Raw genomic sequence first — 26,724 nt, 5'->3', positions numbered from 1 at the left:
TACTGGTACTACGAGGCTAGCCTTTCTTCATTGTAGAACTTCTTGAGACAAACACTTGCCATTAAGTTGTACAAAATTTTGAAGTCTCCATGTAAAACATGCTACACCAAACATGGTGTTTTAGAACACCACAAACCTCCCCCAAATGGCATGTCAGAAACTTTTAAAATAGCAAGCAATTTCCACGATAAAACTACTTCAGTGGCACCTCTCTCAACTGTCTCAGGGCATTAGAATTCTCTACTCCCACTCAGCACAAAGTTCCCAACACCAAGTCCTGCTTTAATTATTATAACTGATTTATTTCAAGTTTATACATTCTACCTTCCACTCGCCAAACTTCTTCTGTTCTTAGGTTTCTAAAAAAATAGTCATTTTTCAAAAGCAGAAAAGGAAAGATATATATTTAATATATAAAAGAAAAAGCTAAATCTGACATAATTTTATTCTTAAAAACATTCCATTTATTTACAGATGTATAAAAAGGCGAATTATTGGTCTACGGAGATCATGCTTCTTATAGAGTTAGGGTAAGAGCTCACTATCCTCCTGATTCCTCAATTCCTCTCACTCAACTACATCTTTCATAATCACACATGTAATTTTCATAGATCAGTTTCTCCTGGGGTAAGGTTAAAGGGTAGGAGTTTTTGGAGATTTTAGATTTCTATCAAGACTGCAGGATTGTTCTGAAGACTGAGCCCTCCTCAAATTAGCCCTGATGACTTCCTAGTTCTAAGAGGTCTTGAAAACACCATTATCTTGGGGATTTGTAGTGAGATCTGCAGCTTTCCTTGAACACCTGGAATCAGCTCTGATTTCCATCTTTGTACATCTCTCATAAACAGTCAAATATCCTCCCATCAAAAACTGATTATTACTGTTGGTCTATTTTCTTCTAAAAAAGGGAACAGTGTTCAGAAGCAGAATGGTGGTCCTTTTCCTGAGGATTATTCATTCACTCGCCTTCTCCTTGGCTGACCCTCAAAAGCTATAACAAGAGCTTTGGGAAGTCAGGAGGAAATGTGAGGACGAGACAAGCAAGGAAATAATGGGAAACTGCTATACCTGGATTAAAGTATTAGCGTCTCCAAGGACAATTATTAGCAGGGGAGACAGGTGCTGGACTCCTTGGCTAAGGCATTGAATGAAATCTGCTGGGTAAAGAGTGGGAGGGATAATGAGAAGCTGAGGGGCACTCATTACATACTTCAAGCTTCTTCAGTAACCATTAGAGAAGGGAAGGTTGAGTGCTGATGAGCAGGTCTAGAAAGGTATGTAGCACAAAACCAACAAAGAATTTGCTCCCACTGCAATTTGCAGAGGAAATTTTTCCACCCTTTTCAATCTGTTGATTACCAGAGTTACTAGAAAGGGAACCAACCATAGAAGTAATAATTTACTGAACAGAACCATTCCAAGTTGGTCTCACAACCTAGGTCTGAAGATATACTGAGCGAGATTTGGGATAAAGAAGGCAGGGGATGTAGAAGAAACAGCATCACCTAGGCACAGCCCAGGCACTGGAAGCTCTTGTGTTAGTGTTTCACAACACAAGCAAATCCTGTCAATGAAGACAGAACAGGGGTTACATTCCAAAATATAATTATTTAAGAAAGGCAAAATGCAGCAGCTAAATCCCAATCTATACATTTTCAGAATAGTGACTCTTGCCCCCAGGAGTTTCCAAGAGACCCCAAGTGCACCATGATTATTTACAAACTAGATAGGAAACATCATTTCTATACTCAATACAAATCTCATCTTCTAGGTTGAAAACTTCAGCCTTTGAGAAATCTATGAAAACAACTATACAAAAATATAAATATCTTTATCTTTACAGGCTATCAGTCCTTCATACCCTGACAGCTAATGAGTGAAAAAGCTCTACAGATCATTGAATCCATGGTAGCAGATAATAAAAAATATATCTTGTGATTCAAATACTGCCTTATTTCCCTGGTAAAGAGTGCCTACTGTGACTTTTCTTTTCTTTACATCCTGTGCAGGTAATAGTGAATGAAACCTTCAAGCACCAGGAGGCTGGTTTGATTTGGGAAATATCCAGCCCCACAGTTTATTTTGGCCACTGTCTCTGGTCTGGGGAGGGAATGCTTTTCATTTTAGCTGTCTCTTGAATGACGTGATTTGTGAAAGGGGGAGGGGCTCCCTCTATACCTATCGCCAAAATATATATTCCAGGTAGAAATCCCTGGTACTGTGAAATGGTCTTTTCAACACCCAAAGACAATAAGGGAGAACTACTATTTTTTTTAAACATCTCAAAATAATTATCTTAGTAATAAAAGTTAAAAGCATTCCTACTTTACCAGAAGGCTTAGATTTATAATTCTGATTGAAAAGGTGAAGGAATGAAAGCTCCTTGGGATTTGAAAGAAGAGAAAATTTTGCTGAATGACACAAAGTCCTTCACTTTGGTATTCCATGGTACCCATCCTCTCTCCCCCTACTCTTGAAACACCAACTAAAAACTATCTCTTCTGAATCCCTTTGCACAAGTGCATCACATTCCTTGGATTTCCGACTTAAACAGCTATCAACTACAGTTCAGTCCAGAGCAACTCCAAAGTCTCAAGCAGCTTTTTCTCTGGGAGGGAAGAACTAGGAACCACTATGGACCTAGAGTCTTGTTATGAATTCCTTGGGTAAGAGGGGCACCTCGTGTTCAGTAATGGATCACATCTTCTTAGAGAGGATGAGGAGACCCAGCACCACAAGTGAGGTAACACATTTTAACATGATCAGAATTTCATAGTAGTAATTTCTTATACCGAGGTCAGCACCCTACCCCCTTTCTCTACCATTATCCACCTCATCAAAGTCAAGGATCACAGTTCCATGACACAAATCAACAGACGCCTGCAGAGAAAGGAGGTTTCCCCTCACAGCCTGGCTTCTGCCTGAGGACAAACAAGTTCATTTCCCTGCAGAACTTGGTGAGGCCCCAGAGTTGCCCAATTTGGCTACAACAGGTGCCAAGGTAGGCATCACCTTGCTCTCCCGGCATTCCTGGTCATTCCCTGTTAAGTTCATTTTGTGTCCAACTGACCCAACTTTGGCAGCTATAGGTGCCAAACAAGGCATCACCTTGAGACTCTGACCATCTGCATCACTGGAAGGATTAGCTACTTTTAAACCTAGAGGTGCCAACTTTGGCATAGGCCTCCACAAAGTATCTGTGCTGTTATTCTCTAGGCCAGCCTTCATGTGTAGGATGGGGGGTGAGGACACACTTTCAGGCTCTGCAGGGATGCCAGAAGTACTCTTCCCTCCATCACCGGCTTTCCTGTGGGAAAGGAGGGAATCCTTTATCTCAGAGTCAATAACAATCTTAAGGACATCTGGCTCAGAAGCTGGTTCTGCAAGTTGTTTTTCATTCTCAGAAAAGTCGTCATCTTCCAAGTGCAAGAGAAGGGGACTGACAGAGTCACTCTCCCCTTGTACATCTGGCAACTCTTTCAAATCACTTCCCAAGTGGCCAACCTGGAAAGCTGCTCTGTTCCCAGGAGGAAGCTTACTGATAAAAGCCCGTCGAGCATCCCCTGGAAACTCTGTATCCACAGAATTGGGCAGCTCAGCCAGGCCAACAGAATCATCATTTAGCTGCTGATTAAGAAAGGCAATCTCATTGAGCAAAGAAGTCAGTGTCTCATCAGTATCATCCTCATCTTCCATGTTAGTTAGCAGTTCGTTGGGATCTAGAGCTGCTTCCTCTATAGCTGATGCTACTTTTCTCAGTTCCATCTCTATGCTTGAGTCTTTGAGATCTTTCATCTTTAATTTATGAAATGGAGACTCTTTTGGCTTCAGTCTCTCTCGTCTTGATTCACTCTCTTTCCATTTATACTGAATCCCTCTCATATCACCAGAAATCTTTTTGGGTAAGAACTCCTGAGCTTCTTGCATACTGGAAACATCAACTATTTGTGGAAAACCAGAATCTTTATTTGCCAGAAAAACCTGTGTTGGACCCAACGCCATTCTGCCATCTCTATGGTTGCCTCTGGAAGAGATTCTACCCGAATCTTCAAAGGAGTTATCTTCATTCCTGACAGTGTTTTTGAGGTGGTCAGGTGACTTGCCAGCAGGAACTTCATGAGGATATTTGCTGCCACCCATATCCACCAAACCTCCTTCCGTGGCCAATGATGTCACATTAACAATTCTTGGCATCATAAATAAGTCGTCATTTTCTGGGGGAAAAAAAAATCATTTAGATCTACAACGGTAAGACTGTCTCTCTCATTCATACCCAATGACCACCTCAGGGAGTTGTAGTCAAAATTCACCAGTCAACTTTTATCAAGAAGATGAAAGGAAATATTAGTTCTTCAAATTATGGACCTAGCCTAATAAGAAAATAGGTAAAATCTAACCAAAAGACTCTTTGATATTCCATCATTAATAAAAGTTCCATTTCACTATTTTATAGAAATGTTCCCCCAAGTTAATTCTTTATCTTAAGGTACACATGCATCTTGATTCTGTTCACCTAATTAACTGCTACTCTAAGGGAAAAATGAAGCCCCAGAGGCAGCACTGTAAGAGAAAGGATGACTCCTTCAGATTGGGTTTAGCAGTATTTGTATTGGTAAGGATATCCTTTTACCTTAATAGAAATTTAGGTGCCTAGAACCTAAATCATCAAAGTGAGACCTCCTTTCAGCTCTACTTTTCCCTCAAAGGGAGTGGTGCTCAAACAGAATCAGGCTGGTAACGTAAGAGTGCACCAGCTCTGAGTACAACACAAAATCGACAAACGTTTATCAACACCAAAAACTAAAACAATGACTGACTCCTCATCTTCCTTTTACTTTCACATCTTTTCAATTCTTTTCCTGCTTAGAAACAACTAGAGATCACAAAATAGTTACCAAACCCAGCTAAAAAACACCAATACATACCACAGATCAAGCCAAATATCTTCTAAAAAGAGGGTCATCTCTTACTAAGGCAAATGCAAATGCAATAGCTTTTTAACATTACAGAACAAATTCAAAGGCTTTCTCTGTCATCTGTGAGATATTAGGGATAACTCTTTTTCACTACCCATAGAGGACAACACTTAAGACACACCTGATTGAGCCACAGCACTGCTGGCAACTTGAGGCTTCAAATCTGCTTCTAAGAGAGCAGGAGAAACAGTTACCACTGGTCCTGAGAATAGGGGACCTTTTAAGGTGAGCAACTGCCCTTGCGGAGTCATCACGATGTTGGCAGAGGTGTGTGGAGTGTTAGAGGGTGAGGTATTTTCTGTAAGGAAGATCAGAAATTAGTTAAGGATAAAAGATCTTCAACTAATGCTAGTGTAGCCTAAGAGTCTAGGCAACATCCCTAAAACCACACTCTGACTTAAAAGGCAAGAAGTAAATTTCAAATTTGGTTAGAGAATCTCAACTTCGAAATTACTTTTTGAACCACTTTTTGAACCACTTGAGTAAGGGTTACCTGTCCACTGATTCTCCTAAGGGACAGAATTTCTTATTGTTGAGGAACAGAGCTATGGAATCACTTTTTCAGTGGTCAACTTCAACCACTTCAGATAGTCTTGATGAATAGTCAGGATGAAGACACACACAATTCTATCCTTTACACCTCTAACAAATTACTTCAAGTTTCTAAACCTCAGTTTTTCCATCTGTGAAATGAGGTGACTGGACTAAATGATCATAAAAATCCTTTCTTAGCAATAACATGATTTGATTCTGCAATATTAAAACTAACTCATATTTTAGTATCCATCACTATTTTCTTAGTTGATATAATAAACCAGATTTCCTTATTCATATACTGGGCTACCCAAAGAGTAAAAAAGGATACACCATTCTCTAAGGATGTAAACGAGAAATGTAAACTCAGTATAGCCTCACTTCCAAAATCAAAATAAGAGAGATCAAGAATTTAAAATCAATTTACTTTGTTCCTTAATAGCAACTTACTGATAGGCAATCTGATGGAAAATAGAGCCTGGTTCAACAAAATTAAAATTTTGTAAAATTTCCAATTTCTTTGTCTCAGCTAGACCCAAACTTCCTTAACTCATGAGGAGAACTGCAGGGAAATCAAGAGTTCATGTATAAAGTCTGAAAAGATGGCAGCTTAAAAAAATACTGAAACACTAGAAGAAAAATGCATGACTATGGACTGCTATCAGAAGTAGGTCTTATACGTTAGCATGACTGGTCACTTCTTAGGATTTGCTTGAGTGAGTAAAGCTAGAAACCAAAATCTAATGTAGTTAATATTCTACTTTTTATACAACCCATCTAAAATTCATTTAATTAAAAACTAAAATTATGGCCAAGAGAAGATGTTAAGTCCACTAAACTAAACTGATGTTCTTCTACCTTGAGGAAAGCAAAAAATGTCCCTCCTACCTGTGGCCTGGTCTCTTTTTCTGGAAAGAATCAAAGGTTTCCCCTTCCTGTTATTTATAACCATCTGTCCAAGATCTACAGATGATGCAGAAGATCCTTCCTGCTGTTTGCTAGTTCTGTGAGACACATCAAACTCATCTGATCCCATCTTCTTTTTTCTTTTTTGTGCCTCTAGTGCTTGTTGTTTTGCATAAATGTACTCTAGCTTCTTCAGGACCACTTCTTCTGTCTTACCTATAGGTTGATAGGGAATAAATTGTCACTCTCTATATGACCCCACATAATAATGAGAAACAGAGTCAACTGAAATCAGTTGATTTAACTATATTCCCCAAAACTATGGAAGCCAAGAGTGACTACAATCGAGAAGAAATGTCCCACCCAGTCAAAGGATAACTCTGCTGTTAACTCTAGGAACCAAACCTTAAACTAAGTAGTATCTGAAAGGTCTACTGAGGATTTCTCCTCACTAAAGCTGTTATCATACTCCTTACCAAAGATCATTCACATATCTCACCTGAAAGAGATGATACTTTCCGTATCAAAATATTCCGTTTTCGAGTCAGAAGATTTTTCTGTCCTATCAATTTGTCTGCTTGATCTGTTAGTCCCTGAATTTCACTGAATGCCTAGAACAGAAATAGTATTATCACTTCAATCAATTCGCTCTTGCCTAAAAACAAGTGAGGCCTACACAATTTCTTTAATGAAAAAATCTTTATCTAATATTTTAGAGAACTTTATAATGCCATTTAAAACAATTCTTGATGTTTTGGAAATTATTTTTTATTAAACTGCAGGAGGTTTTCTGGTTTATACTTTTAAGGAACATGATTATTTCTAAAATGCATCACTGAGCGGTTAACAGGTGTTTCTATTACTGCAAGGACATACAAAACATTTTATTCTGCTTAGATTTTAATAACTAACTTTAAAATCATCTCCCAGTGTAAGTAAAATCTGGTTGAAATAACTTTGCTCTGGAGAGATATGAATGCTTGCCTTGGACTCCTCCAACTTCTACTTAAAGCAATTTAAATGAAGTTACCTTAGATATTCTACATGCAAAGTTAAAACTTCTGCTAGCTTGAATATTTCAGATTTTCTTTTAAAACGACTGTCAACTGTTAAGTATGTTAAAATATCACTTATGTTGTGCTTTTCACTGTGATAAACTGTTCTAAGCGCTATGGAGAACACCAGTGTAAGGAGATTGTGGTAAACAGCTTACCAGAGTTGCTGACTTTATCTGAAGCAAGGATAGCTCAGCCGGTAAGAATCTGACTTTCAATGAAAAGCTGCTCTGACTCAACATAATGACTTTTCCCCCTAAGGGATTTATTGAGCACTCACTAGGTCCACATTCAAATGTTAAATACAAGCTCTATTTCAATCTCCCTCATATGGTAATGGATTCTCTTTCTCATAGTATCTCTAGAAGATTCTGTTAGTAAAGCTCTTTTTTGTCTGTCTTTTACACAGAACTCTTACCCTAGTGAGAATGAGACTTTTGGAAACCTTGGAAGAATGAAGTAATCCCAAAGTGATCTTCAATTTCTCAAAGAGATCCCTCATTTCACCACGCCGGCGCCGCTCATTGGCAGTGTGTGTTCGGCGATAATAAGCAAAAGCTTCTGCTTCTTTCTGTAGTTTTTCACTCCAGTAATCAGGCTTCAGTTTTAAAGGAATAGGTGGAGCCTGTCCAAACAAAAGACTGCCACCTAAATATCTTTCACATGTACCTGCCCTCTTCCTCCATCCCAAATGGCACTAGATCAGACACCCACCAGCTTCTGTCTGGACTATCATAACAGCCTCTTAATCCGTCATCTTACTCCCAGTCCATCCTTCCTCCCCATCTAACTTCAACAGTGTAAATTCTAATACCTGCTAATGTGATCATATCACTTTCCTGCTCAAATTTCAGTGGTTCTCAAATGAGGAAGAATTTGAGGGGAGGGGATCTAAAAAAGTTTATATAATTTATTATTACTAAAACTTGTTTTCATGACACACATGAAAAAAATGAAAATTCTGATTGGTGTAAAACAGGTTTAAAAATTTTTTCTTAAATACTATAAGACCCTTTACAAATCGATAAAGGATCAACTGCCACTCTTCCTAAATCACTGTTCTCCTCCAATCATTCCGAAGTGCTGGATGTTTCCAAAACACACTCTGCAATCGCACACTTCCCTGCCATTACACAGGCTATTGCCTGCACCTATCCTTCCCACCCTATCCTCCATAACTTAATCTTTAAAACTCAAACTTCGGGGGCCAGCCCGGTGGTGCAAGTGGTTAAGCGCCTGCGCTCTGCTGCGGCGGCCTGGGGTTCACCGGTTCAGATCCCGGGTGCGCACCGATGCACCGCTTGGCAAGCCATGCTGTGGCGGTGTCCCACATAAAGTGGAGGAAGATGGGCATGGATGTTAGCCCAGGGCCAGTCTTCCTCAGCAAAAAGACGAGGATTGGCAGATGTTAGCTCAGGGCCAATGCTCCTCACAAAAAAAGAAAAAGCAAACTTCGCATTTTTCAGGGAAGTCTTTTCCTGAGTCTCAAGATGCCTTAGGCTTCCTTTCTCTCTTATTTACTCTATTTCCATTTTTAGAGTTATTTACTACAAAAAAACGATAGATGCATATAGGGTTTTAAATATAAATATCAGAAGAACTTATAATGAAATCAACTGTGCCCTGCCCCTGTACCTGGATCCTTAGAAATAACCACTTTTTGATTCTTTTAGTAGTTTTTTCTGGTTCTTAAATCTATATCCTAAATAAAAAACAGTAATACAAGCTTATTCTTTCCAATTTTCAATGCTATCTATTTACTTCTTGCTATGCAGAAAAAGATTTAGCTCACACCACTCTCTTACATCTCGCCATCCCATCTTCCTAATATAGATCTATCATTAATTTCAGTTCTTCCATTGATCCCTTTGCAACTTGAATATAATTCTATCTCAATTTCTCATTTCATCAACAAGACAGTATCTCTTTGTAAAATGAGGATGTCAGCACTTGTGTCCTTCCCTTTATTTCTTCTTCCCTCTTTCACCTCCCAATTTGTCATTTGTACTTACACATTTTTTTCAAGACTGAAATTAAGTCTTCCATACTTTATTCATAGGTTATAAAAGTTCTAAAAAATCATTAACTACCCTATTACGACAATGTGAATACTACTCATAAAGTGAGTAATAATTACATTTCCTGTCTTCTACAGTTTTTCTGTTTTGTGTTTTCCCCTTCTGATATTTCTAATTGTCTTTCTTTTTTTCTGCCACTGTTTGCCTTTACTATAACCCTGATAATACCACAAAACTCTAACACAAAATCAGGGTCTTTCTCAAGTTTAACTCATTGTGCATTAGTATAGTATGGGAGAAGAAAAGATACAAGATAAAAAATTAACACAAAGTTTAAATATAGCAAGACACTACAAATAATTTGCAAGTAATAATTAGGGTACAAAACAACAGATTGTGTAAAGAAACTATTATGAAAATTCCTATGTCTGAAAAATGTTTTAGGATGAATGAAAAAAATAAAATACAGTGATATATGCAAAAAGATTACAACCATGCAAATATGTATCATATGATCCTCATAACCAGACCAAACCCAAACTAATCTCCCAGTGGTTTTTGAAAGGACCTGAATATCACCCTCCACTTCAACCCAATCTCCATCAATTTGTCTCTTAAATTAAGAAGACAGAATAACAAGTGGAAAATAGTTTAAACAACCAAACTCTCTCCCATTCTTATGTTAGTAAGGATAGAGAGAAAACTTTGCTTAATTATGGTACCATGATATCATACACTGAATTAAGAAAATCAAAGGTTTATAATTTCATGGCTCCTTGAATTGCTAGCCATCATTTCAGAGAGTAATTAATTTTTTAGGTCACCGAAAATCATGAGCCTAGAAAAGGAAGAATGCCAGCTTGTTTACATCACATCATTACACTATAGGATTAGTTTTCAAAGAAGCACATCAATTTTCATAAACTCCATACCCATTTTAATTCCTCTAAATTATTCTATTATCTGGGTTTAGAAGAGAATTAAGAGGGGAAAAAAAGCATTAATAGTATAATAAGGAAAAAAAGTTGATTAACTCATTAGTAAAAACAGCCCTGAAAAAAGTCATAGCTAATGTTTTAACCTCGAGGACAAATGCTATCTATTTTATTAAGTGAGCAATTATCAGTAAATTTATTGTAAATACCTTTCGACTCTTTTCAGCAGCTTTTTCATCTGCAGAGATATGGGTACGGCACCTAGATAAAGACAGCAGTTTCCAATGTCTTACTAAAATTCAATAATCTAAGACCTATTTCATAGCTATATTAAACTAAACCATTCCAAATTGTCTAAACTGTAACCAGCTTCTTTTCCCCAAAGTCCAATATGTGACAACATGATTTACTCAACAGTATACTTTTTCTCTAAGAAAAGTGTCCAAATAGTCCCTAAACTGCAAATTACTTTTTTCAATTATGAAATGTCAGACATACAAAACTGTATAAACAAATATATAATGAATATCCATGTATCTACCACCCAGCTTGAGAAATAAAACATCTCAAAAATAAGAGATCCTATGTGCAGCCTACTCAATGACATTTCTTTCCTTCCTTCCTTCTCATAGGTAAGCAAGTTTAAACTTCCAAACTGAGTTTACCATGCACATCTTCACTTTTACTGGGAACGTATGATGTATCCCTAAACAGAAAATATTATGTAGCATTTTAAACATTATGTATCATAGTGTATCTTTCCTCAACTGATTTGTTTCACTCAACATTACATCTGAGATATGCTGATACATACAGTCCTAGTTCAATCATTTTAACTGCTATATAGTATTCCACAGTGTGAATTTTTCCAAATTCATTTTTTCAGAATGTTAGTAGTTACTTAGGTTGTTTCCAAATTTTCACAATGCCAAACAATGTTGCAATGGATAGTCCCATACATGACCCCTTGTACATAACATATGTGTGAGCTTTTCTAGGGTATATACCTAGGAGTGGGATTGCCAGGTGGAAAAAAGACATGTACATCCTCAACTTTAGTAATGTCACACTGTTCTCCAAAGTGGTTATAACAATTTACACTCCCACTTGCACTATGTTCCCACTGCTCCACAACTAGGTAACAGTACTATCAGAAATCTCAATTTTCGTCAATCTTATGGGTGTGAATTGGTAAAGTCATTGTGATTTAATGTGCATTTCCCTAATTACTTGTGAGGCTGAACAAATTTGCATGTTTACTGCCGTTCAGGTTTCCTCTTCTGTCAATTGCCTGTGATATCCATTACTTACTTCCATTACTTACTTTTCTACTAGAGGTCTTTTTCTTTCTGATTTGTAACAATTATTTTATATTCTTGATACTAATCCTTTGTCAAACATGTATTGCAATTTTCCTTATAGTCTGAGTTTGCCTTTTCACTGCTTTCATGGTGTTCTGATAGACAAAAATTTTTAACCATCTGTTCCTTTACAGTTTGTGCTCCTTATGTGACAGTTATTCTTGGCCCTTTATTATTCCAGTCCATTAACATGGTATCTCTCCATTAACTGAATTCTTCTTCAATGTCTTTCAATAACATTTTATAAAAGTCTTACACAGCTTTTGTTAATAGTCCGTTTTTTTCTATTACTATTGTAAATGGTATTTTTTATATTACATTTTTTGTTTGTTGCTATTGTATAGGAACTTGATTTCAGTATACAGAATTTATATCCAGCAATAATATATCTAGTTGAACTTAAGTCTAATTAAGTTTTTAAGAGATTTAAACTCTTTCACTCTTAACCAGTAGGCAACTGAAGTACCCTCCAAATAGCTCTGAAGTGAAGGAAACTGCTAGGCCTACTTCCCACTCCTTAGACCTTCTCAGCATCAATAGAGATGAAGAATTACTCTTTCCCAACTCATTGCTACTTTATATGGTGGTTAATGAGATAACAGGAAAAGCAAAATGTCTAGCGCAAAATAAGAACCCGTATCTTCTTTCCCTTCTCTCTCTCACACCCTAATCCCTAGTTAATACAAGGCTTATTAAACCAGAAAATGGAATAAATTTTCCTGAGCAAGTCATCATGCTCTCTATATTTTCATCTCATCAGCTAAACAGGTAAAAAAATTTTCCTAACTGCATCTTACCTGTTCAACTAGTAGAGTAACCAAATTTAGAATTTAATGCGTTACTCTTAAAAGATAAAGGAACTAACCTTTGTTGAATCATCCACTTATGTCAGTTATGCTAGTAGCATGTATTACTTCATTTAACACTTCAACTGGGCGCATTTTTCTCATTTCATAGGTAAAGAATCTAGGATTCATAGATTAAAAGACTTGTCCAAGGTTAAATAGCTACAAACCAGCAAAACTAGTATTTTAATACCAATGTGTCATGCTCCAAAAGCATCTGTTATTCACATTTATACACTGTCTCCTGGAAATAACCAAGGGAAGTTAATTATCTCTAAATTCCAGCTCCTCTCCTTATCTACTAATCAGAAAAAAGCTAGAGAATAAAGGAACCAGGTCACTTACCCAGAGCTCCTAAATGGAACATTTAGTTTGTTTATGGTCATAAAACAACAGCAACAAAAAACAACAATCCAAAGGGAAACAAGACTTACGGCTGTTTGAAAGGCTGTGTGTGGGCAGCTGTGGTCTTCATGTGGGCAACATTAACTTCCTCAGAGAGCTCTTCCACAGTCTCAATGTCCACCTGCTCCTCATCATCCTCAATGTATTCTACACAGTTATTCTGAAATACAACATTCCAACAGTAAATAAAGTTTTGAGAAACAAGCACATCTCGACTTTTCAACTGAATGTTCCCCTTATAAAACCAACCAGTGCCAAACAATGATCTTATACCATGAGTACTGATAATCCTAAATTTGTTAATTATAAGAAGGAATTAAGTCATAAAGACAACGTATGATTAGAGCTAAAGACCGAGAACTACAGTATAAATCACAGATATATATTAAACAGACATCATTAGACTGAACAGTGTGTCCCCAAAGGGCTGTATTGATGCTTCAGTATTATTTCTAGTGGACAAAATTCAGGTACGGATGTATTAAAGCTGCATAAATCTTAAGATTAAATAGCAGTAAAATAAAATTTGGTGAGAGGGAAGGTGGAAAGGAGAACAATTCAGGTTCTATTTTAAGAGTGCTTCATGGCTAACCCCATATCAGACACCCACAAAAAATACTCAAGTCAGATAGGGAAATAGAATATAGCCCAGACGGTCTTCTAAGACTCTCAACCCCACAGAATGAGAACTTCTGAAGAATCTCAGGTATCAAAAGAAGCCCAGGCTTGCTGTACTTGATTATACCAAAAAACGAGTCAATCAGTAAGCATTTATTGAGCACCTGTCACAGAAACTCACTGTGTATTTTATATAACAGTAGAATATATGGATTACGGATATGCAGATATTTTTAAGTCCACCTTTAAAAGTAGTGTTTACTATGCCAGAAACTAAACAGGGAATATATTATCTATAATCGTACTGTACCAGAAGGCACAACTCAAAATGAGGCATCCCAATCACCTTATTAATTCTATGTTTAAACCTGTTGGAAAAATTACTTACCCCCAAATTAGAGGCTCCATAAAGCTGACAGACACTAAATGCAAGCCATCATTTTATGTTCCCCAATTTAAGCACAATTTAAACACTGTATATTAAAATTAACTCTAGGAAGCTAAATCAACAGAGTCTCAACAGAATCTAAAGAGCATGAATAGCAGCAATGTAGGTAGATGCTTTACAATATTTAAACTGAAGAATGTCTGCCTACTGCATGGCTTTAACTGCAGGCTTTATAAATAATATCTAATAAATCTCACAATGAAAGATTTAAATTAAAGAAGTTACAACTTTCCTTACACTATTCCAATACAATGCTAATCCACAATCATAAAGATATCATAGGTGATGGATATGTACATGAATACAACATAGAATTTAGATTTTAGAGATCATTTAACATAATACCCTTACTTTAAAAAAGGTCAGTATACCCTCTATGTCAGATTCCCTCCCTATTAGGAAATTCAAGCAATGCCACCTTGTATGATTAAGACACTCTAAAGGTTCTATTAAGTCAATTCTACTGATAGCAATAGTTTTCACTGGTTTTAAAGTTGGACTGTTTTTGGTCTGATGCTTACTCAGGCTGACTTACAATGGGAGACTCTACAAAAGGCACCAGAAGATCTGCAATCTAAATCCTAAACTCAGTGAATTCAGATTTCTTCAGCTACCTTCAGACATCCACCCTCGAAAAGGATTAGGCTATAGATAAGACTATACAGCAAATGCATATAGAATCATCCAATTGTAAAGCTAGATCCTCATTTTACAAATGAGACAACTGAGGTACAGAAATAACCAACATAGGAACACTAAAATATTTAAACATTTTAGAGTTTTAAAATACTAATCTTTTTGTTATATTTTATCTGCATAAGGCAGTAAGGCATTAACAGAGAAGGACCAGGTAACACAGAGGCTGAATGAATCGCAAGTGAGATTCTAAAACAACCAATTGCATGAAAATCAGTGCAGAGGGCCATGTTATCTGCTACTAAAGACAGGGACACAGTTTAGATTTCAGGGCACCTCACAGGCAGCTGGCTATAATCCTATGTTTTACATCAGATCCCATGTCAGGGGTCAGCAAATGACAGCCCGCCATCTGTTTCTATAAATGAAGTTTTATTGGAACACAGCCACACTCATTCACTTACTATTATTTATGGCTGCTTTCACACTACAACAGCAATTGAGTAGTTCTAACAGCAAGCCACCTATCCTGCAAAGCACAAAATATTTAAAATCTGGTCCTTTACAGAAGAAGTTTGTCCAACTCCTGCCCTGTAACATACCTGACTCTCACAACCCTAAAACAGGAAGTCTCCAAAAATGGCTTCAGAAAAATAAAATAAATAAATTATAAAGGTCATATTACAGAAGAAATGACCAAAGTTCAGAATATAAATTCTGGAAACTATTTAATTTTAGGAGATAATTAAAAAGCACCTGAAGGCAGGGTTATATTAAAATATTAAATGGTATTTTCCATTTTTCTCCAAAAATAAAAATATCTCTATATGTGCAGGCAGATAAGTTCTCCAGTTCTAAGGTCACTCATTCTCTGTTTCTTATATATCTACCAAATAAGCTACAATCACTTCATAGAGAAAATGTCAAAGAAACTAACTGAGATCAAATGCAAGTAGTGGTTTCAGGATTTCTTTTTTTAAACCTAGTTTCGTAGGGACTCCCAAGCATCTATCCCCCGAAGGCTTAAGCCACCTTCCCATAATATTAGACAAGTCTCAAAGAACAATATAAGCTCAATAAATGTTACCTGACTGACACAGCCTAAAAACTACAAAGTCATTTAATCATGATCTAAACCTAGGCACCCAAGTGAATGCCTCAGGTCTTAGTGATCTTCTGGAAAAGCTACTGTCTCTAATAAATTATTTAAATCCTTGAGGTTTCAGTCACAACAAAAATGGGCTCACCACTTTTTCTACATCATCAACCTCCTCACTCTGGTAGTCAGAAACAACATCCACAATCTCATCAATAGAATCATCGGTTTTCTCATTCTCATCTTCCTCATCTTCCTCTTCCAGATCCAAAACAGCAAAGTCAGCACTGCTTCTCCTACCCTTCTTCTCTTGCTTTGGTTGTATATGTTCTCCTGAAAGCAGTAAGTGCCCTTGAAAATGTCCTTCCCCTCTGCTCCCTTTTGTAGCTCTCCCGGGAACAATGGAGAAGGCTGCAGGACTAGAAATCCTACTCCAAGAATCACATTCAGTTTTTAAAACTCTGACATTCTCAGTAGTTCCATTTTTTCCAAGTAAATCAGAGATGCCTTGTTCTTGTTGAAACAAATCTGAATTTCCCTGACAAGTCTTTGTTTCTTTAACTAACTGCTCGTCTCCATCCTTCTTGCATTCTTGTGAAGTTCCACCACATTTCGGGGTCAAAGGGCCCTTCAAGTGTTTTCTCCATCTCTCCCTAATACTGTCCTTCTCCAGAGAGTCTCCACATCCCTTCTCCTTGGCCTCTGGCTGTGGATTAGATTGCTGCTCCACAACTTTGCTCCCTGATAATTCGAGTTTACTTTCTTCCCTAGAGATGACCGGAAATTCATTTGATTTTTCCTCTGGATCATCTAATCCTTTCTGCTGTTCCACTTTCACACCACCAAGTTTTTTAAGCTGTACATTATTTACACTTTGGACTGTCATATTACTGGCTTTTTCAGAAATAGTCTTAACTTCTAGAACAGTCAGTTTTTCTTTGGAATTGTTATGATTCCTAATCCCAAACTCTTCATCAGTATCTTTACAGTCTTCACCTGTGTGTGACCCAGTGCTACAGGAGTGCTCACACGGTTTAACGGTCGCAGGACCTTCTTTTATAAGCGATTCTTCATCTAAATGATCACCCCCATCTTCCAAGGAATCATTCAGGATTTCTTCAGAGGGAGTAGCTCCTAAGTTTTGCTTTATTATATTAGCCTCAGGGTCTATACCTTCTCCTTCTGACTGTAGGGCCTTCTTAGTCGCCTGCTCTCTTTTTAAAAAGCTTGTTTGATCTTTCTGGTCTGCATTCTGAGATTCTCTCTTCATCTGAAGAGAAGCAACATGTTGAAGAATGGAGCTGGGAACAGGCTTTTGTCCTGGGAGCTGCAACAAGGCAAAACTACCAGACTGGAGAGGAATAAGACTGGCTGTACCAACAGGCTGCCCTCCTGAGCTGTAGGTTATTTTGGTTTCAGAGCCTGTTTTACTCGCAAAACTTTGTGGTTCAGGAGGGGAAATCCTAAGGGTCAATGTACCAGACTGAGACACAAAACTAGGTCCAGAAGAAAGCAACGATGGTGCCTGAGTGATAACATTCACTGCTGGAGAAGACCCAACAGCCTGAATTACAGGATTCATAACAGAGAAAGCAGAGGACGAAGCAGAAGATGGTGGAGTCTCTGAAGGTTTGGAAGGAGTGGGTAACCGGATTCCCATCACAGACCCTGGCAAGAAAAAGAAAATTTTAAATCACCATTGCCCATATCAAGACTTTCAAGGCATGCTTTTGTTTTTGGAAGGTGACTCTAAGAGACTAAGACGACCAATCCTCATGTTTTAACATACCATATGGCCAAAGGATTCAACAAAAGAAAAACTCATCAGAAAGATCTCCAATTTTATACCTGGGTTCCGAAACACGACAGGCTGTAAGTTGGGCTGGGTATTAGAGCCTCGAAGCTGATGCAAAGGGAGGAGCTGGACAATCTGCCCATTAGGGTGCCTGAATAGGTTCATTCCACTTGGGCTCCTAACAGGCTGCAAGACCATCCGATGTCCCTGAAGTTGTGTGTTTGGGACAGGTCTAAGGGTAGGAGAACCCTGCTGCACTGGAATCAACAACAATCGAGGTCCAGGACGTTTCACTGTGTTAGGAGAGACCTGTGGTGTAGCCACTGGAATCTGAGGGGCATTTTCTGAAAAACAGGAAATGGAAACATAGTATTAGAATTTCCCTTTAACATACATAGGAAAAAATTATTATGACGTAGGATCTGACCATGCTACAAATAACTTCTAATTTGAATTATAAACTTGGTGAAACCCTATACCTCTATGATATACTACTTAATAGTCCTACAGCTGAGAACAATTTATCTTAAACCTAAGTATTAACCAGACACTGCAGGGCCTTACATTTGGAATGGTAAAAAAAGAAAGCATCAATTGTCAAGAGGTTCATTTAAAGAGATAACGCTTCTGCCTAATGAAAAACTTGGGTATGCCTCTAAATTTGGATTATCATGAAAGTTAAAGAGATCATTCATGATAAAATTCTCTTCTTCAACTTTATTTTTTTTTTATAATTTTATTTATTCATTTATTTTTTTCCCCAAAGCCCCAGTAGATAGTTGTATGTCATAGCTGCACATCCTTCTAGCTGCTGTATGTGGAACGCGGCCTCAGCATGGCCGGAGAAGCAATGCGTCGGTGCGCGCCCAGGATCCGAACCCAGGGCCGCCAGCAGCGGAATGCGCGCACTTAACTGCTAAGCCACAGGTCCGGCCCTCTTCTTCAACTTTAAAATTCAGGCTGTTAACACTTAACTAGACTTACAACTTAGTTTCACAGGTCATACTCAAGTAAGATAAAGTCAAAGACCAAAAACCATGAGATATAAAAAACTTCTTAGCTTTTAAAATTCACTGACAAATAAGCAAAGTGGATTTGTGGAAATTATTCTTCAAAAGGAAAAAAAAATACATACCCCCACAAAAATGGAATGAAATTAAGAGACATCAAAGAAGCAGGGAAGTAAAGCCTGGTTAGGAAGAGGCAAAAGATAGTTTTAAAACAAATAGAAAAAGTAGAAATCTAATGCAGAAGATGTAAATTAAAAGAGATTTCAAACCATTAATAGTACCCAAAGGTGCACTTTAATGTCTAGAGGACATATTTAGAAATACTAAAGACAAGGGAAAAAATAATATGAGTAATCCACGGATATATTTTCGGCCATTGGGATAAAGAGGTAGGAATAATGATAATAGTAAGCATAAATGACACTGGTCTAACATTACCATTCAAATTAGTGAACTCATTTAAAATTATTAATAAATAAGATTTTTCACTAAATAGAAAAATCAACAAACCAAATAAAACAAAGATTTTAGCTTAACATGTGATATACTATCAGATAAGCACTCTGCCCACAAAATATATCAAATTTCTTTTTTTTTTTTTTTTTAAGATTTTATTTATTTTCCCCCCTAAGCCCCAGTAGATAGTTGTATGTCATAGCTGCACATCCTTCTAGTTGCTGTATGTGGGACCCGGCCTCAGCATGGATGGAGAAGCAGTGTGTCAGTGCGTGCCCGGGATCTGAACCCAGGCCGCCAGCAGCGGAGCGTGCACACTTAACCACTAAGCCACGGGGCCGGCCCCGTTTTTTTTTTTTTTTTTTTTTTTTAAAGATTTTAGAAGGTTTGAAAGCCATGGTTTTTTTTTTTTTTTTTTGAGGAAGATCAGCCCTGTGCTAACATCTGCCAATCCTCCTCTTTTTTCTTGAGGAAACTGGCCCTGGGCTAACCTCTGTGCCCATCTTCCTCCACTTTACATGGGACGCTGCCACAGCATGGCTTGCCAAGCGGTGCGCCGGTGCGTGCTCGGGATCTGAACCAGCGAACCCCGGGCCGCCGCAGTGGAGCGCGCACACTTAACTGCTTGCGCCACTGGGCCGGCCTCAAATTTCTAAAAGAAAGTCATGCTCCTGACATTTACATGACAAATTTTATAAAGAAGATCCAGCACTACTCTTAAAATGAAATAAAACACAAAGACCAAACTGTTCATGAAAAAAAGTGTGCAATTCAAACAAAAACCATTCATCTATCTTATATGAATTAAGAAACATGTTAAAGCATTCTTAATTTCCTGAACATTTCTATTCGAATTAAGTTTTAGAGAGTGATTCAAAACCAAATTACTCAAATTCAGAGAATGAAAGCAGCCTTTAATACACACACTATTGAAATGTGGAAGAGGGGAAGAGGAGAAAGAGAAAAAGAAGGAAAGTCAAATGAAAATACCACAGATGTCTAATTGCCTGAGTTGGGATCCTCTTTATGAACCTAGAAAAAAATTACCCACAATTCCTTAGAAGTAGCAGTTATCTGAATCAGCTCCACTTACAAAAGAGCAAACAAGAAAATTTGTTAACATTAGTATTTCCTCAAGTGGTATTAGAGAAGATACTTTTAGGTGATATGTGGATATAGAATAACACCATATATCACATTGTCAGAAAGTAAGTCCCTTTTCAATTTTAATCTTTGATTATATACAGAAGAAAGTACTAGTCTTTGATGTCTTTAATATTATGCCAACATTTTCTAGCTTTCCTCATTAACAGAGAGAGCAAGCCTCATGCTAAGAACATAGAGTAGCTAGCTAAAATTTAATATTTATTATTATTGTTTCCAAAGAACTACAAAAAGCTAAACTACTACAGTTTCATGATAGAATTAAAAATATAAAGAAGATTGGAATCCATATGGTTTAGAAAACAGCATCAGTTGAAATATGACAAGATATGAACCTTGAGATTCAACAGGAAATCAAAGCAGCTTCATCAACGACTATCTCACTTCCAAAATTATACATTAAACTAATCACTTTTGTATGTTTATTTATAGGGAGATGCAGAAGACAACAAATTTAATACTGTGATTCACTTTTCCTTTCAACAGAACTTCAACTTATAAACTAACTTCCAAATCACTTCTTTCCTAAAATATCAACAGGGATTTGGACCATACCACTAAAGGCAAAAATATTTAGTAGGAGAAATATCAGTAACAAAACCAGAATTGCTGTTGGTTATTTATTTCCCCTTAAATCCTGAAAAGTCTCTCACTCTTTTCCATAGTAATTCCCCTTTGAGTACACTACGAGAACCATTTACCTTAGCTGGTCGAGTTAAAATATAAAAATTACCAAAGTGTAGGATAGTCTTATTTTAAATTCACTTAACCTAAGCCAACAAGAGAGAACTTTTAATTTTAATTAAAAAGTTGATAAACATATAAAATATTAGAGTCCTAAACAAAGAAATATGCTTCCTTACTTTTATTTCGATCACTTCATGTATAATAATTAAGTAGGAGAATAATGTCAGTAGTACATGGGAGTTGGGCTGATTCACAAATGATTACTAGGCAAGAGAACCTAGAATTTTAATCTTCAGCAAGAAGGAAAGAGAAAAAAAGCCCTCAGCTCGGCTGCAGCATAGGCAGAAGCCCTCTGATCTCTTTCTCTTTTTTTTTCTTCAATTTAAAAGCACTAGCTCCCCACCTCAGAAAAAAAGGGAGCACCTACAGTTGGGTTCCCTCCTCAAATACGTGCACCCCTAGCTCTCAGCACACAGCAGGTTGCACTTCCTCTCGTGCCCACTTTAATGGCTGCTCTACTGGGTCAGAGATCCACTCCCTTATGCGTTATTTCAGAATCCTTCAGCCAGCATTTCCATTCTAATGTTGTTAAGTATTTTTAATCTCCTGAGGAAATCTCCAGCCCCACTAAACCATCTGTCAAGGCTGTTCAATTTATCTCCAAGGTACCAGTTATGGTTTTATTAGCGCTCTAGTTACTAAGCTGCATAGATTTTCAGTGATTTGTCCCTACACAGGGAAACACCTACACTGTTACCCTGATATATCTATAATCCTACCACAACCACAAAGTTATATAAATAGCTGTACAGTAAACCAGCTAGTAACTACTAGGCCTTACCTGGTCTCTGGCTCACTGGTGGACTCCCATCAATTCCCGAGAGTATTATGGGAACAGAGCCCAGAGATGAAGTTGGTGTGGTCACCATGGAGGAAGATGCAGCTGTGGTCACCACGACTATGGAGGTGGAGGCAGTGGAAGCAACAGGAAGAGTTATGGTTGGAGGAGATGCTACCAAAGACTTAGGAAAAGCAACTGAAGCCACAGGGGTAGTTATCCCAGTCGTTTTGATAAGGTTCACAGTGGCTGTAGACTGGGTAGGTGTTACAGGGGTGCTGGTATTAGTTTCAGAGACCTCAACAACCCCTGCAGTGGTGGCACCAGAAGAATAAGTAGTTTCTTTAATTCCCACGTCAGAAATAGCAGTCACAGGTGTCACAGCAGTAACATTCTCTAAAAACACTTGAGGGGTGGTAGTAGTGACAGCAGCAGTCACAGGGCTGCACACCTGAACTGGCTCAGAAGAAACCATAGGTGTGACGACCATTACTGGAGAAGGTCTGATACTGAACTTCTGTGGCCCTGTTAGGGGTTGGGGTGTGCTAACTCCAGGTATCTTCTGCTGCAGGGCTCCAACTTTACTCATCACAAACTGTGTGAACACACCACCAGGAGAGGGTCGAGCCGCTGCAAATAAAAATTTGCAGGTCAAAAATCTTTAGTTCTCATATTTTATCCTCTTAGTGACTGTGTTTATCAACATTTATTGTGCACCACTGGGTCAATTTCTTACAGGTACTACCTACCTGAATTATATGTGCCAATTTTCACCCACAGAAATCAAACACTCCCTTCAACCCAAACCAAATCTTTGTAATTCTAATAAGAAAGGGATTAAAATTGGGTGTCCCTACTGAAATTCTTTTGGCTATGCAATATAGCCAAAGTGCCAGGACACTAAATAAGACACTACAGCAGCACACAATTTCATCATCTAAAACAGATGAAGAAAGAAAGATTTTTTTCCTAATTCTAATTTTAAAACTTGTTTCTGCCACTTACTCCTGGTCCCAGTACCTCCATCTCTTTATTGCTGTCCTCTTATGTCTTATGAGACAGTTAAGTTTTTGCATATTTCTAAAATGTACGAAGACATTTTTCAAAAGACGGCAGGATAGGACTGCTTTTTTTTTTTTAAATCACCAGAATAAGAATACAGCAATTGACACTTTTACTTAACATTCCTAAATAGATTTGAAACAAAAAGAGGAATTCAATACACCAACTGTATATACTCTCAATGTTAAAACACAAATGCTTTCAAGAAGGAAATTTATTACAGACTCTAGCATTGAAATGTTAAACAAAAGAGGTTTTCATTCACACAACAGGGATGAACAGAATAAAGCAATGTTTCCAAAAATTATGTTTTACAAGAGACTTCCCACTTTAAGCCTATACTAACTCAACCCACTTTGATTTCGCTCGCTCCTTAGTTTCCTAAGTTCAAGGAACATACATATGATTGGTACCAAAAACTCCAGTCCTCATAGGAGAAATATTAAATTAGGGAAAGTATTTAAGAATATGTCTTTCCCTTTTTAAAAACAAAACTAAAAGCCTAAGTCTTTTCTATATTAATAAAACCAATCTAAAAGTCTGGGAAATAACTGTAAAACTAACTAGAGTTCAATTCATCTAGTGTTGTAGGTCATCAAAAGAGTTACCCAAAAATGAAAAAATTTCAGGCAAGATGGACATCAAGGAGCAGAATAATGCCAAATTCCATATTTCTCTAATTTGTACAACCTCCATACCTGTAATTCACTGGCCCAGCACCAAGTCACAGGCCTTTCCAAAACATACATACAGTCCAACTTACCAATTGGTCTTTTTGCTGGGACAAATGCCTTCAGATGCTTCCCAGGGCGATTTGTTGTAGTGCCAGAGGAGGATGCCGTTTTGGAATTGGATGTTGAAGGCAACAGGGTACGTGGTTTCCTGGATGCAGCCACCTTGGCATTGGATGCTACCTTGGAGATGACAGTACTGAGGGTTGAGAGGTCCAGGACTGAGGGTCGCAACCTGCCTGTGATATAAGCAGCTAGCCTATTGGCTGGATGCAATGCCCCCATCTGTCCCAATAGCAACTTAGCCTGCGGGTAACTCTTACCATTAACCTGAAACAAGTGGCAAAGAGAAATTCTGTAAAGATAAAATTCTATTGCTAACTCATCTCCCTTGACAGGGGTTTCATTTTTACAAGGTTTTAAAAGTCTATTCTTCAGACTTAAAGGGAAAAAAAAAAAGGACTTTTTCCATTTGGTATAATCTGAGTAATTAGGAGGTGAAAAAATGCTGTCATCTGATATTCCTAACTAATCTCATCTCCTTCATTTTAGTAGTTTGGAAACAGAGAATCTTAGAAACTTATCATATCTGCACCCTAGATATGTGAAAGATACAGTCAAGTCTAAGGAATCATCCAATTGTTTTACCTGTCAATAAGCAATTCTGGTTATGCTATTAACAATCATCAGCAAAACATGAATAACTGTTCCACAGACTCTCTGACAAGACCAGAGTCATAATAAAACCCTCTCACAAGGATCCTTTCAAGCATCCTTCATATTTGAAAAATATATGGTGAGTCTACTTTAAGTTATAAGAAAGCCACAAAGTCACCTCAGTTTTCAAAAAACTCAAACTTTGACGATACTGTCTTCATCTCTTGGACAAAACCTGGGCTCAAGATAAATGCTAGTAGAAACTCATGATTTTAGAAATAGTCACTAAACTATGAGAAGAAAGTGAATCAATGAATGAGGTAAAGATTTTTCTCTACTGCCTGAGTTGATAAGACTGCCCATCTTGGGCAATAGGATAGTTTTTTTAAACAAGAAAGAAACCAAACACCTCCCAAGTTTCTTACCCATGTTCTCTAAGTCATATTGCTGGGTGACTACAGAAGACATCCTTTTCTGTCCCTCCTTTCCATCATTTAAAAGGAGGTGGAGTGAGATGGAGAAACTCCTACTCTCTAAATTAATAGGGAATTGGTGAGAAAAACAGCTACAGTAAGCCACTCTCTCTTCAAAGACACAAAACAAAATTATTCTTTACTACTTAAATAAAATTATGATTATTCCCAGACAGATCAGGAATATCTTTGCCTCGAGTCTGGTACAAAAAAAAATATGACCTTTCCATCCTAAAGTAAACTTTACTATATAATTTTTTCAGATTGTGTGGATTCTAGGTCAGATACCCCATCTGATCCTTTAGGACCTGCTCTGAAGATTACTCAGCAGCTTCCACAAAGCCCACATTACAGTGGCCAGAATGCTTAGGCAAGTTCACATTTTATGGTGGCTTTCCAAGTCCTACTCAGGAAAGGAGAACATGAAATTTCTATGCTTGTATTTCAGGGGGTCTAGTCCCACTAGAAATGATCTCAGGTAAGGTTTTGCTCTCAAAGTATCAATCAATAAATGAAATAAGGAGAAAACACTGTTCTCATCACCATTAAGAGTTTAAGAAATACCAACAGAAGTAGTCACATAGCACCACCAAGAGTAAACTGTAATAAAAAGTTTTTAATTAAGTAGATCAGTCATATTAATGCAATAGTCCTTCATCCAGAGAAGCAGTCAAGCTAGTAAAGTCAAGTAACTTTAGCAATAACATCAGACACTTCCAACACACTTGCTGCTCTGATATAAAAGTGCATTTAATGCCACTGAGCAAGAGGAAAAAACCTTTTTGACTATGATTACAGTCTGATTCAGAACTTCTCTTTCCAAAGGATTTTCTAGATGCCAGTGTAATTTTACTAATATAACCTGCCTGAATTACTAAACAGCAGATATATTTGTTGTACAACAATGATTATACTGGCAAAAACCCTATGATTCAAATAAAGAAAAAAAATATAAGTAAATTGTGGCTCAACTGCCTAAAATTTTAAGTAAGTGAATAACACCTTACTAAATTAAAATTTTCTCCAAGTTTCCAAACATATACTGCCTATCTTAAAATCAATTTCACCTTGTTTTGTTTTGAAAGCTGTCTGCTAATAAAAACTCCAAGAACTAGACTGAATCCCTTACTATCCTTGCTTGGTTGTCAAAGTAGCACGAAAGCCCAGACAACAAAGTTTAAGAGGAGCAACCTTCTGGGAAGACTAGAAGGAAAATTATAAGCTAACATAGAGCTCCACATTTCTTTTTGTAAATGTGCCAAAAGTTCACTCTAGGTATGCATCTAACCTAGGCCTATTGCAAAAAGAGATAATGATTTTGTCATCCAGTTCCCAGGAAATGTAAGGATAAATGATATAAGGCCCACAAGGGCTCTGAAAAATCAAGATGTTACCTAAGGATAAAAAGGTGCTACATCCAGATTAAAGATAATTCTCACCTGGATAAGCCCAGATGTGCTTGAACTGGGTTTACGTTTATAGGCCACAAGCTTCCCTGCAGGAGAAAGCCCTGCATAAAAGGGCAGACCTTTGCCTCCATGTAATCTCTCCCTCACTGAATCCAGGGCATCTGTCTGCACAGGAGAGATATCATCCATTTTCCCAGGGGATAATGGACCATCAGGAGTCTCTGATCCAGATTTCTCAGCCATATCATCTTGGTCTTGACATGATGGCATAGAGATTTTCACACGAGAAGAATAAACGGGAGGGTTCTTCTCACCCCGGCTCTTTCGCTGAGAAGCCAACTCAATGATGAAGCTGCCCACCTTAAGTGATTGTGGCATGTTGCTATTGATGTGCTGGGATAAGATGCTCAAAATCTTGCTCCGGTCCTCCTCCCAGTTGCAGTCTGAGATGATTTCTATCAGTTTGGTGGGACCACCAGGTGACCTTTGATGCACATAGGAGGTAGAAGAGGATTCCCCTTCATTGCAGGAAGACTTCCAGCTCTTCTCTGATAAGAAATTGAAAAATATTTCTGCATCACAGCATTCTATACTATATTTTGAAAGATT

At 37.6% G+C, this 26,724-nt stretch overlaps 1 protein-coding gene across 22 annotated transcripts in view; it reads right to left on the bottom strand.

Annotated features, from left to right (window-relative positions):
* Positions 1-388: 388 nt before the first annotated feature.
* The window catches only part of MGA (MAX dimerization protein MGA), a 156,877-nt gene continuing 130,541 nt past the window's right edge, over positions 389-26,724 (bottom strand). For 5 of the 22 annotated variants that reach the window (XM_058541294.1, XM_058541295.1, XM_058541292.1 and 2 more), the window contains exons 13-24: positions 26,146-26,663; positions 23,609-23,906; positions 21,787-22,413; positions 17,682-17,972; positions 15,985-17,501; positions 13,065-13,195; positions 10,634-10,685; positions 7,890-8,096; positions 6,916-7,027; positions 6,399-6,632; positions 5,098-5,274; positions 389-4,214 (exon numbers count right to left, since the gene is read on the bottom strand). In XM_058541294.1, the coding sequence (XP_058397277.1) occupies positions 2,938-4,214; positions 5,098-5,274; positions 6,399-6,632; positions 6,916-7,027; positions 7,890-8,096; positions 10,634-10,685; positions 13,065-13,195; positions 15,985-17,501; positions 17,682-17,972; positions 21,787-22,413; positions 23,609-23,906; positions 26,146-26,663 (5,441 nt within the window). In that variant the 3' untranslated portion in view covers positions 389-2,937. Of the gene's footprint in view, positions 4,215-5,097; positions 5,275-6,398; positions 6,633-6,915; positions 7,028-7,889; positions 8,097-10,633; positions 10,686-13,064; positions 13,196-15,984; positions 17,502-17,681; positions 17,973-21,786; positions 22,414-23,608; positions 23,907-26,145; positions 26,664-26,724 lie in introns of those variants that run through there. The other 17 variants (XM_058541298.1, XM_058541299.1, XM_058541308.1 and 14 more) reach the window with 15 other exon arrangements.

This window comes from Diceros bicornis, chromosome 5, assembly GCF_020826845.1.
Source record: "Diceros bicornis minor isolate mBicDic1 chromosome 5, mDicBic1.mat.cur, whole genome shotgun sequence".
Taxonomy (NCBI): domain Eukaryota; kingdom Metazoa; phylum Chordata; class Mammalia; order Perissodactyla; family Rhinocerotidae; genus Diceros; species Diceros bicornis.
The sequence above is the reverse complement of the archived record's forward strand: the minus strand, read 5'-3'. Positions and strand labels throughout refer to the sequence as shown.